Genomic DNA, 13,552 nt, shown 5'->3' with positions numbered 1-13,552 from the left:
TAATGAGAATCGTCTCTTAGAGCAACAGAATTCGCTTCCTCTCCACTCACAACACTCCCAGCGAATGAGCCTCAGCTGCTGCTAGAGCTTCTACTAGAGTTTCCGCCAGGGTGGTCACATGACCTTTTGGCCACGCCCCCTTTTTCAAAATTTAACCCCTTGCTGCCCAGGTACAATTTTGACATTTTTCACACACTTGTTAATATCAGCATTTTTAGAAATTAGTGTATACATGGATATAGATATAATTTTTTTTTTTTGGGTGACAATATATTTCCGTAAAAGTGGGGACATGATATTGGTTCATTATGTATGCAGGCTGTGCTGTCTTCTTAGTGGTGTTTGTGCTTTAATGTTATAATAATGATCCCAGTATTCTGTTTTTGGTTCAGTTTCAGTAGATATATATATATATATGTTGCCTTTAGTGTCCTAATTCAAAATGGTGATGGGACCCAACTGTCAGTCTGTTGTGTACACTCCTGGATGCTGGGCAGCCAATCCTGCACACCTGATACATGCCTCCTGCAGACCAACTGTCATCTGAAGGAGTTGGCAGTGACCTCCAGGTATGAACTGTCCCCCATTGGAAGTTCCCTTTATTGGCAGCTGCAAATTTTGGATTTTTCTAACGCTTTCTAACCCGGGGGCAGCAGTCATCAGGGACAAATTAAAAGGCCGAATCTCATTACCGGTGACAAAGCATTAAACTCTGACAGAGGCTCTAACCCTTCCCTCTTCTATTCAGTGACCTCTCCATGTGTATATAGCAGTGACCCCAATAAATCTATGTTTGGGTGACAAACAAAATCTCCCTTCAGTGCCTTGCATTATAGTTAACAAATATACTACTTACTTTCAGCGTCGTCCTCTCTGGCTTTCGATTTAAAACAAGGGCAGATGGTGTGTAGAATTGCCCTGAACCCCCGCCTAACTGCCTTACATGCACCCCTACGGGGGGCTTTGTGCTGGTCAAGGGCCTGGCGGTCCCCTGTTAAGGGTTCCACTTTTGATCGCATAACTGAATCTTCTTTGTTGGTATTCAGAAGATCCTTTGACTTTTGAAATGTTCTCTTGCAATGAAAACGCTTCATTATGAAATAATGAGAATCGTCTCTTAGAGCAACAGAATTCGCTTCCTCTCCACTCACAACACTCCCAGCGAATGAGCCTCAGCTGCTGCTAGAGCTTCTACTAGAGTTTCCGCCAGGGTGGTCACATGACCTTTTGGCCACGCCCCTTTTTCAAAATTTAACCCCTTGCTGCCCAGGTACAATTTTGACATTTTTCACACACTTGTTAATATCAGCATTTTTAGCAATTAGTGTATACATGGATATAGATATAATTTTTTTTTTTTGGGTGACAATATATTTCCCTAAAAGTGGGGACGTGATATTGGTTCATTATGTATGCAGACTGTGCTGTCTTCTTAGTGGTGTTTGTGTTTTAATGTTATAATAATGATCCCAGTATACTGTTTTTGGTTCTGTTCAGTAAATATATATATATATGTTGCCTTTAGAGTCCTAATTCAAAATGGTGATGGGACCCAACTGTCAGTCTGTTGTGTTCACTCCTGGATGCTGGGCAGCCAATCCTGCACACCTGATACATGTCTCCTGCAGACCAACTGTCATCTGAAGGAGTTGGCAGTGACCTCCAGGTATGAACTGTCCCCCATTGGAAGTTCCCTCTATTGGCAGCTCCAAATTTTGGATTTTTCTATCACTTTCTAACCCGGGGACAGCAGTCATCAGGGACAAATTAAAAGGCCGAATCTCATTACCGGTGACACAGAAAGCATTAAACTCTGACAGAGGCTCTAACCCTTCCCTCTTCTATTCAGTGACCTCTCCATGTATATATAGAGCTACTACTAGAGTTTCCTCACTGTGGTCACATGACCTTGTTTTGGCTGTAACTGACAAATGTCATATTTCGGCCACACACCTTTGTCAGAATGTAACCCCTTGCTGCCCAGGGTCAGTTTTGAGATTTTTCACACACATGTATTTTGTTTTAGGGGGGGAACGACAATCCGTATATTTCCCTACAGTTCCGTGCATTATAATTGACTACAATTATTTTATTATTTTACAATAATTGACTAGACAATTATTTATCTACCATCAAGTCACTTGTGGCCTTTTTTCTGTATACTGTGATAGTACTTATTTATATGACGTTGAGATTTTTCACACACGTTAGAAGCAGAATTTGTAGCTATCCTAATGTAATATCTCACTGCGCTAAGATCTTTGTGCCAAAGACCACTGATCTGTGATAGCCCCTAGGGGACGCCATATTGGTTCATTATGTATGCAGGCTGTGCTTCCTGCTTGGTAGTGCTTGTTCTTTAGGCCTCATGCACACAGGTCATTTTTGTAGCCCCTTTTTGTACTGCTTCCAGACGGCCCTCCATGTTACCCCATGTCTCCATGCTCACATAGACTTTTAGAAGCTTTTAGTAGCAGTAACATTTACCCGCAGGAAAAAAACCCAGCACCAGCGCATCCAGGAGCAGCAGCTTTTTAGCAATAAAAACGCTTGGTGCGTGTAAATGCATCTAAATGCTTGTTAACGCTAGGCACGTGTAGCGCTTGAGCATTCATTTATTTCAAAGGCCAGGATAAATTATTATCCTGGCTAATGAAATGAATTAACGCCCAAGTGCTTGACGCTTGTAAACATGCCGAAACGCGTGGAAAAGCGTTAGCCTCTTTGACAAGCATGAGGTTTTTTTCTGCCAAAATGCTGCTGCCAGGAGGAGGAGTGTTTTAAATATGTCCTTTGTACACGAGGCCTTCATGTTGTTTCCCCTCAATACAATTTCACCATTCTGCTAAATCCTGAATAATAATGATCCCAGTATTCTGTATTTGGCTCTATTTCAGTATGCAGCAGTTTGTGTATTTATATACCTTGCTTTCACAGTCATTGTTCAAAATGCTGATGGGACCCATGGGTGTTCCATCAGGGCTCTCAGGGGTCACAATTATGACCCCGCTCATGCTTTAGGGGGGCCCGTGATGTCTCCCTGTCACTATCATGAGCAAAGAGGAATCCAGAGCAAAGCAGAAGCTCCAAGCTTTTGGCTCCATTTTGAAGTCCTGAGCCAGAGAGTAGCGGAGGAAGGATGGGGTGAGGCCAGCCCTGCTAGGCGGAGAAGTGTCAGTACTGACAACCAGGCGGGGATGGACACCGAGCTATCATCAGGCTGAGCGAGGGGGAAGGAGGAGGAGAGCACCGTCCAGGAGCTGGTACTCCTGTCTTTGGGGAGGTAAAAACAATAGCACACACCACCCTACCCCTCCCCACAACTCCTGCTGACACTCACACAAAAATTCTCACAAAATCCTGTAACACCTCCTGAGGGGCCCCCGAGGTACTGCGGGCTCCAGGGGCTGCAGATTTGACTGTGACAGTTTGAGCAGGATGAGAAGTGGGGAATCTGGATGGGTTTTCTCCGGGTACTCCGGTTTCCTCCCACACTCCAAAGACATGCTGGTAGGTGAATTGACTCCTGTCTAAATTGGCCCTAGTAAGAGCAGCTGATACACCTGATACATGTCTCCTGCAGACCAGCTGTCATGTGAAGGAGCGGGCAGTGACCTCCAGGTATGAACTGTCCCCCATTTGAAGATTCCCCTCTATTAGCAGCTCCAAATTTTGGATTTTCTCATCACTTTCTAACCCGGGGACAGCAGTCAAGGGTAAACATTGAGAGGCTGAATCTCACTTACAGTGACACATGAAGCATTAAAACCTGACAGGGGCTCTTAATCGTCCTCCTCTATCCAGTGACCCCACAATGTGTATATGCTTCCAAAACTGAAGTGGTCTTTTAACCCCTTTTTTCATGACTTTTTGCTTTTGAAGCCTTGTTGCATCCATTTTGGGGACTTTGATTGGATAGTGGCAGTCAGCAGATCTTCCCCTCATTTACAAAGATCTGGAACAACTGCACTTGCAGAGTGCACAGTCTATTCACCTTTAGTAAATCACCCCCGTTGTGTATATAGCAATGACCCCAATAAATATATATTTGGGTGACATAACAACATATTTCCTTACAGTTCCTTGCATTATAATTGACAAATATTCGATGTCCCCTCTGCGTGTTTCTCTTGGGTTTTGTCGGTGAATTTCAGGGGCAGGTAGTGTGTACAACTGCCCTGAACCCCTGCCTGATGGCCTTACATACACCCCTATGAGGGGCTCTGGACTGTGCGAGGGGCTGGTGGTCCCCTGTTAAGGGTCTCAGTGAATCTTATTTGTTGGTTTTTAAAAGATCCTTTGACTTTTCATCTTTTTTCTTCCAATGAAAGTGCTTTATTATGAAATAATGAGCAAAATCTCTCAGAGCAACACAATTCGTTTCCTCGCCGCTCACAGCAATCTCAGCAAATGAGCCACAGCTGCTGGGAGAGCTGACACCTAGTTTACAATATGCTAATGAGGTCACATGACCTTGTTTTGGCTGTAACCCACAAATTCACAATTTAACTCCTTGCTGCCCAAGGACACTTTGGACATTTCTCACACACTTATTAATATCAGCATTTTTTTGGTAGAATATTACTTCTAATACTCAAACATGATATATTTTCTAAAAGCAGAGAGCCTGGAGAATAAAATGGTGGTTGTTGCAATTTGTTACGTTGCATGATATTTGAGCAGATGTTTATAAAATGAAAATTTTCAGGAAAGAAATACATCCATTAATGCATTAAATGCACTTTAGTGCACACAAACAGAATATAGAACCCATTTTTTTGGTAAAATATAAAAGATGATGTTGAGTTGAATAAGTGTACACCAAACATGCCAAGATTTAAAACTTTACACACACAAAACAATTTTTGTAAATCTATTTTATTTAAATGTATTTATTACTTTTTAATAGTTTTTTTTAAATACACTTCATTGATTATACCTATAGGACCAGTCGGAAAAATCCTAAATTACTAAGACTTGAGAGTATGACATCTGATTGGTGGATGTGTGATGTCTGCAGTCATTATTATTTCCAGATCAGCTCTGTATGGGGGAAGGGTAAGGTCCGAGAGCTCACCAGAACCTCTATATTGTTTTGTATCACATTGGTGTCACTTCATCACAGAACACCTTACCACACCCCCTGCTCCTCCTTCTCTCTACCCCATCACCGCCCACATCCTTATATCCAGACCTACGCTGCACATCTTTCACCCCACCCACTACCTTCTATTTAGCCCTACATTGTACCACACTGCCCTTCTCCTCCCATCCAAACCTGCACAACACATCGTCCGCCCCTCCCTCTACACCACACCACACCACTCGCCTCTTCACATTTAGACCTGCACAGCACATCTTTCACTCAGCTCTGCCCAAAGTTCTTAGTGTGATGACCAGGGGTGGACTGACAACTCATGGGGCCCCCGGGCAATAGGAAATAATGGGGCCCCCGTGTCCTTGCCCAAACTCAAAAAAGCCTATGAAAAAGGTACCAGGGGCATCTCATGGGGCCCCTAACTGACCCCAGGCCCTCGGGCAGTGCCCGAGTTTCCAAATGGTCAGTCCGCCTCTGGTAATGACCCTTCGCTCCCCGCCTATTCACAGATTCTACACAGCAGATAAAAAAAAAGTGCATTTATTTATTTATTTTCGGAACCTGGAAAGCAATGCACCATAGATCAGCAGATTGCTGGTGCCATACAAGACTCCTGCAGACTGTTAATGTACATGTTATACCCTGAATATGGATGTAACATGTTACAAAAGGTGAATCTATCCTGACACCAGTCATATGAAAAGTCTGGTACTGCCTCCCTTCTGGAAAAACTATGTGTTTGCCTCTGTCTGGTTTTAATAATTTTGCGTCAAAGACCATGTGTGCTGAAAATGGATGACTATACATGTTCCACGTCAATCAAAAAACTCTGAATTGTTAGCATTCACATAAGAAGCTAAAACTGCAGAAAGAACTTTATTCTGGATCTAAATCCTATAAGGATCAGGGCTACGAGGGGTTTAACCCTGCTACATTCTAATAGGTCCATATAAAGGAGTTCAGTTTCTCAAGCAATATTTTAAACATGACTTTGATCCAAACCAAAAGGAGCGAGTCAGAGAGGAAATGCAATGAATACTCTGCGACTGACAGTGTCCTGTGTTGGGTTGTCATTCCTGATCAGAAAGAGATACAGAAAAATGCAGACGGCACTAACGCCTTGTCTACCAAGGTATGTTTATACAGTGGAGGATGGGACTGTAGTAATTGTGCTATTAAGAAAGGGGGGAGATTGATCTCCTCTGCACTTAATGAACCTGGAAGCAACATGCATTATGCAGGAGAGATATTGGGGGTCTAATAGACCCCTGATGTCTCCATATAGAGGACTTGCTAATACCCCCCCCCCCCCCAATCCTATCATATAGGGGACTCGTTTAGCCCCCTTGAGAGAGCAATAAAGTTTAGAGAAAAAAATATATAATAGAAAAAATAAAAGTGCCCCCATACACACCTGAATGCAAACATAGGGAACAGGTATGTAGACATAAATTTCTCCACACGTGTGCGGTATCACCAGGAATGTTGGCATAAGAGCAATAATTCTACAGTCATAATTCATGTTTAACTGTAAACTGATAACCTATAAAGGCTTCCAAGGTGTCACTTAAAGACAGTTTGGGGTACTATAGTTTTATCCATGTTATCCACTATAGATTTATCCATGTTATCCACCCTCGATTTCAGTCTATCTATAGCAGCAGTGGCAATTTTCTTGATATACAGTAGGATGCCTCAAGTGTGACCCCTGGCATCCCCAAAGGGCCGCATGCACCCGCTGGGCCACAGGTTGGGCATCGAGAGACCTTCAACTCACCACACATTACAATCTGAATACACAATCTTTGTACAATCTCTCTTTTAAGGTTTACCAATACTTTGTCATATGAAGACAAACTATCCATTCATGTTTTATCCAATCAGGCAGACTCTTGCACTACATAGGTGTTGGAAGATCTATAGGAAATTGTACAATCAGATTGTAATATGTGTTTTAAAGGGTAACTCAACTTTGTGGGGAAAAAAATAACAAATAAAAAAAAAATAATAATATAACGTACAGTTATACATACAATACAATTTCGACACAGGTCATATTGTAATTGAATGATAATAAAATTGACCTTACCTTTTCAATCTGCAGTTCTATCATTTTCTGTAAATTGCAATATGGTAACCTGGAGGTGTCCTGTACACAGATGGTGTACAGAACGTCCCCAAAAAACATAATTTCCTGCTTGTGTGATTGGCTCACGGATATTCCCAGAAGTCTGCACTAAGATACAAGTCAGATTTTGGTCATCCCCTTTACTAATCTTTGCACATTGATTTTGTTCTTATAGCCTGGCCTGGTACAAGTGGGGAGTTGGAGAAGTTCAGAACGGAGTGTTTGTGCCCAATGTGTGCTATGATAAATCCAGCCAGGCGTCTGCCTTCTGCTACAACCCAAACTGTAAGTACTACTCATCAGAAACATACTGATTCAAATCCAAAATCAAGGCAATTTCACACTTTTAATATGGCGACACACATTTACTGCTGAATGTTTTCATAGTCTAAGACCCTTACAAACAAGACACTTAAGGTTCCCTTTTTGATAAAAAATGAAAAGGTGAAGGAACTTCAGGCATCTTGGGCACCCCTCTGGATTTGCTGCACATAGCGCCCAGAGCTGCCAATGTAGCGGTCCATACACCATGGGTGAGTATCCATCATAATGTTAGAAATGGTAAGCATTTGTTAGTCAGTGTGACCATGTGACTTCCCTGACCAATGAGAAGCACTTTTTTCTTCTGGGACACCTTACTAGAAGAAGAAGCCTCAGTTGCACTTCTTATTGGTCAGCACTGTCCATCCATTACTATGGATACATACTTTGAGCTGTGTATTGTGATATACGGACCGCTACAGGAGCAGCATGGGGGCTGCTATGTGCCACTATGTGCAGTGGGGTCTGGAAAGTTGTCCAGGAAATTTGGATTTAGTCCAATTTTTTCATTTTTCATGAAAAGGTACACTTACTCTCTAAAGAGACCCTGTCACCAACCTAAAAAAAGTAGTAGCACAGAAAAAGGTATTTTTCTTACTCATTGTTTTGTTTGGTTATAATAAATCTGAACTCCAGGTTTTTGCATAGTAACATTAGTCCAGCTTGGACCAAAGTCAGTATGCATATTCCATACCTGGTTGATCCCTGTGGAAGCGGAAATCACTACAGTAGCTTCCATGATCTTGCTGTCTTCCAGATCCCGTGCTGAGCAGCTGCCCTGCTGCATAGTGAACATAGGGGGTCACTTGCTTGGCATGGACACCATTCAGAGAACAGTTTGCACATTCTCAGTGCATGCAAAGTGTTCTCTAATTGAACAAGTTGGAGAGGCACCTTTATGATCTCCACCTCATCTAATTGTGCAATATGCTTCTGAACGTCCTAGAAAATTCCACTACTCCAGGAAGAGTCCATTCCTGAGCTCAGCCCCCTCCTTCCTTGCATGTCATACCCCTCTATTCTATATCTAATTACTGTCTGTGCTGGCCTAGCTCCTCTGGCCCCCTTCCTCAACTTCCTACGTAGCCTTTTATGTAGCGGCTAGAGGAAGAATGAAGGGCAATACTATAAATTGTCACTTAGGTGACAGCTCTGACTCTGCTGTGGATGCTGACATCACATCCAAGAGGGTGGGACCCAGCAGTAGTTTCAGGGCTTTTGAATGTCTACACAAGGGAGGCTATTACAGGCAAATAACATGCTTAAAACACGTAAAATAAAAAAAATCCTATGGAAAATATTTTGTTGAAATGAATGGTCTGGTGACAAAGTCTCTTTAAAGTTTATTTCAAGTTAGTTTTGAATAAATTGGGAAGTGGTTTGAGCCTCTGTTAGGCTTTTATTGCTGTGAATCACTGGTAAGATTTTTTAATCGCTTATGGCGGTTCACACCATGAATAACACAGGAACGCACTGCATGCAAAACGCACTCTATTTGCGATCTGCAGCGGGTGTCAGTACAAAGTTAATGACATCCCAAACGCAGTTTGCAAATGTAGTGTGTTTGCACCGAATCACTTGGTACTTTTGTTTTGTTTGTTGTCCGATTGCAATGCGTTTTAAAAAGCACTATATGGGCTTTTTTTCCTCCAATTATACTTACCTAGGTATAATCCGGTATATATTAGTTTAGTTTATTATATAGTATTGCGCTGCATTTTTGTATATAATTATTTGTATGTGGGAACACTTTACATGTTAGCTGCAATATTTGTTTATATTGATTTGGATAGGTCATATTGCACTGTAGGTTTTCACTTATTAGTATTCTATCAGTAAGAGGGGGAAATGTAAGCTCTGCCCATACAGATGCAGAAATTGGCTTCGTTTATTACAGGTATTTATATATCGCCAACCTGTGCTTCCCGGGTGCACGAAAACACCAAGATTGGACGCACGGGCTGGATGCCCAGTGTACATGTAGGGTTCTTACGTATCAATTTGGGGGGACATAAAATGACAGTAACAATGGCTGCTTATACCAGTGAAATTCACTGGTATAAGTAATCAAAGTGAGTCAAAAAATGTATTGCTCCGGTCACAGTATGTTAAACAAAATAATAAAAAAAAAATGTAATAAAAGAATTGAAAAAAAACCTTCTTTTTTGTGTTCATACTGTTACCAGTCAGTGTCCTTGATCAGTACCACACCCGTTAAATGATGACGCTTTACTGCACTGGTGAAGGTGTATATATATATATATTAAAAAAATGTACAACTTCAAAAAACTCACATGCCCGATAGTTTGGACTATGTACTTTACAAGAAGGGTCATTTGGGGAATATTTGTACTGTCTGGAGTTTTGAGATCGTCCGTCAGTACATCAGGATTGATCGATATTCAGATATAGATCCCATAGTTTGTGGACTCTATAGCGTTCCTAAAGACAAAATAATATACACAGATTTGGGTTATTTTCACCAAAGAAATGTAGCAAAATACATTTTGGCCTAAATTTATGAAGAAAGATTATTCATTTGCAGAATTTTATAACAGAAACAAAGAAAAATGTGTTTTTTTTTTTCATAATTTTTGGTCTTTTTTTCATTTATTTTTCATTTATTTAGCAATGAATAAAAAACCCCAGTGGTGATTAAATACCGCCAAAAGAAAGCTCTACTTGTGTGTAAAAATTATAAAAATGTAATATTGGTACAGTGTTGCATGACCGCGCAATTGTCATTGAAAATGCGACTGCCCTGAAAATGGGCCTGGGCAGGAAGGGGGTAAAAGTGCCCGGTATTGAAGTGGTTAAACACTCCACAGCTGAGTAGTCTCCATTCACACCATGCCTGTTGGGCTTTGTTGTGCAATGCAGCGGCAATCTGAAAACCATTGTTCCCAATAGGCCCAGTTCCCACTAACGCACTTTGGGTGGCTGTGCACCGGCTGACAATGAAACCGGCTGCATTTAGAGGGTTAGCTCAGCTTTACTAAAAAACTGCCTATGCAGATAAGGGGCGTCTGTAGGTAAAAACAAACTGTGTGCCTCTGACTAAAGCTGAATAATGCCCTTGCTATAGGTGTAGGCCATTTACATACCACATGAGGCCTGACTGGAATACTCCCAGGGCGTTGCTAGGTGAGGCCTAGTCGTTACCGTGCACCTCCTACATCACAGGAGTGAGGTCTCCAGCACTGAGCTCAGAGCTACTGCATCAGGGAGAGGGAGCGCATGTGAGGGGGTTTGGAAAAGAGAAAAAGCTCATTCCTGTGATGGAGGAGGTGAGAAATAATGACTAGGCCTCGCTTAGCAACGTCCTGGGAGTATTCCAGTCAGGCCTCATGAGGTATGTAAATGGCCTACACCTATAGCAAGGGCATTATTCAGCTTTAGTCAGAGGCACAGTGTTTGTTTTTATCTACAAATGCCCCTTATCTGCGGTAGGCAGGTTTTCCTGTAAGCCCGGTTCACATATATTATTATTATTATTATACAGTATTTATAAAGCGCCCATAGTTCGCTCAGCGCTGTACATTACAAAGGGGGACAGAACATGTGACAGAACAATAACAATACAATGCAAAACATGAGGGGATTGAGGGCCCTGCTCTTTCGAGCTTACAATCTAGGAGGGAGGGGATGCGGACTAGATGCGTTTTGAACCTCATCCGATTTGCATAACGTGAACCAAACCAGTTTTCTATGGAGCCAGTTCACATATGTGAGGGCCGGCCGCAGTGCAATTTTAGAAGGAGTCAGGTACAATTTTCAGTCCGGTTCAGGTGCGATTTCCAGTATCGCACACTTTAAAAATTTGCACCCGAACCCCAGAACGAATTTGCACAAAACTCTTTTTAACCGTTTCCATATCGGGCACTTTTACCCCCTTCCTGCCCAGGCCATTTTTCAGGTTTCAGCACTCTCACACTTTTGAATGACAATTGCGCGGTCATACAACATTGTACCCAAACTAAAATTTTATCATTTTCTTCACACAACTAGAGCTTTCTTTTGGTGGTATTTAATCACCGCTGGGGTTTTTATTTTTTGCTAAATTAACAAAAAAAGGCCAAAAATTTTGAAAAAAAAACACGTTTTTCTTTGTTTCTGTTATAAACGTTTGCAAATAAATAATTTTTCTTCATAAATTTAGGCCAAAATGTATTCTACTACATGTCTTTGGTGAAAATAACCCAAATTAGGATGTGTTATTTAGTTTGTAGCAAAGTTATAGAGTTCACAAACTATGGGATAGATGTGAATATTGATCAGTCCTGAAGTACTGACGGCCAATCTAATTTCTTGAGGTCCAAGAATGTCAGAATAGTAGATATCCCCCAAATGACCCCTTTTGGAAAGTAGACAGTCCGATGTACTTCATAAGAGGCATGGCGAGTTTTTTGAAGTTGTATTTTTTTTTTGTCATAATTTTTCGGAAAATTAAAAAATTTAAATAATTATTTTCACTATTTTTTTTTTTACATACTGTCACCAGTGCAGTACAGCGTCGTCATATAACTGGCATGGCGGTGATCAGGGACACTGGCTGGTGAGAGTATGAAAAAAAAATATAGAATTGTTTTTTTTTTTTCATTATTTTTAATTTTTTATTACATTTTTTTCCTTTTATTTACGATTTTTTTCTTCATATTTCACTATGACCAAAGTAGTACAATTTGCATATAGCAAAGAATTAGTTTGCTATAAGCAAGCATTTACCTGAATGACATCGATTCATTCAGGGTTTTTTTTTTTTTTTTGTGCTTAGCTGTGATTTGGCCACAGCTAATCACATGACACAGCTGGGCTGTGATTAGCCCAGCTTGTGCATGTGATTGCTGTGACCAATTACAGCTAAACACACTAGTATACAATGGATGGCATGAATGAAGCCATCCATTGTATACAACTGTCATGTGACCTGCTGTGATTGGTCACAGCAGCTCACATGGTACGGGCAATGGGGCTGGTACTCAGATCTGTCATCGGCCGTCTCCAAGGTACACAGCCGGTGACAGATCACACCACTGCGCGGCTCTGCAGGCGCGCAAACTGCGCATGCCCGGGAGGACGTCATATGAGGTCCACCCGGAATGCTAATGGCTTTTGCCGGCCGCCATTCAGCCATTGGCCGGGCAGCTAATGGTTAAAAATCGTACTGAAACCAGCCCCGCACATATGTGAACCCGGTCTAAAGGTGAACTAACCCCTTAAACGCAGCTGCCGCATACTACAATGTGTCACAGCGCCCTGCAGTGTAAGCCCTGGGTAACACTCATGTAATCTGATGCCTTCCAGAACGCATAGATTGGCATGTGAAGGGAGATAACATGGCTTTCTATAGAGGTCGTTCACACCTACACGCTCCAAACGCAATGCAATTTCGAAGGCCTGCTTCACACCTATGCATTTTTCAGTGCGTTTTCAGTTTTTGCAGAAACGCACTGCAGTCCATTTAACATGGTTTCCTATGGGTCATGTTCATATCTGTGCGTTTTTTGAAAAGAGTCAGGGACTTTTTTCCCCCACGGCAGGTTGCATTTTTGGTTCCATAGACTTCTATAGATACGCATGAAAAACGCTTGCGGTTTTGTTGATTTTTTGTTGGTTTCTGCCACATGACAACATACACCTCCCAAAAATGCATCAAAAACTTGTGTTAAAAAAAAATGGGAAAATAATCAGCTGCATCCTGCATATGTGTGAACCCTGCCTAAAAGGGTCCTGTGCGTGTTTGGTGCGATGCAGTGCGTTCTTGAGCCCCATAGACTTGAATGGAAAAAGCAGTGAAAACACATAGGTGTGCAAAGCCATGCGATTTCATTGTGAGATACACCTCTTTCTAATGTCACAAAATTAGCCAGAACAGAAAGCGCAGCAGAATTGCTTCTTAAATCGCACTTGAAAACGCATAGAAATCCCACCACATCAGTGTAACCAGGGCTAAAAAAAATATATATATTTTCCCTTGTGTTGCGGAAAACGAGCACATCGGATAA

At 41.7% G+C, this 13,552-nt stretch overlaps 1 protein-coding gene across 1 annotated transcript in view; it reads left to right on the top strand.

Annotated features, from left to right (window-relative positions):
• The window catches only part of LOC149456724 (uncharacterized), a 55,171-nt gene that overhangs the window by 27,156 nt on the left and 14,463 nt on the right, over positions 1–13,552 (top strand). The window contains exon 3 of the mRNA XM_089684547.1: positions 7,402–7,511. Within this exon, the coding sequence (XP_089540673.1) occupies positions 7,402–7,511 (110 nt within the window). The remainder of the gene's footprint in view (positions 1–7,401; positions 7,512–13,552) is intronic.

The sequence above is a fragment of the Staurois parvus genome, unplaced genomic scaffold (genome assembly GCF_062004578.1).
Source record: "Staurois parvus isolate SC_StPar_1 unplaced genomic scaffold, SC_StPar_1.0 ptg000350l, whole genome shotgun sequence".
Classification (NCBI taxonomy): Eukaryota; Metazoa; Chordata; class Amphibia; order Anura; family Ranidae; genus Staurois; species Staurois parvus.
This window is presented reverse-complemented; position numbering and strand designations above follow the sequence as displayed.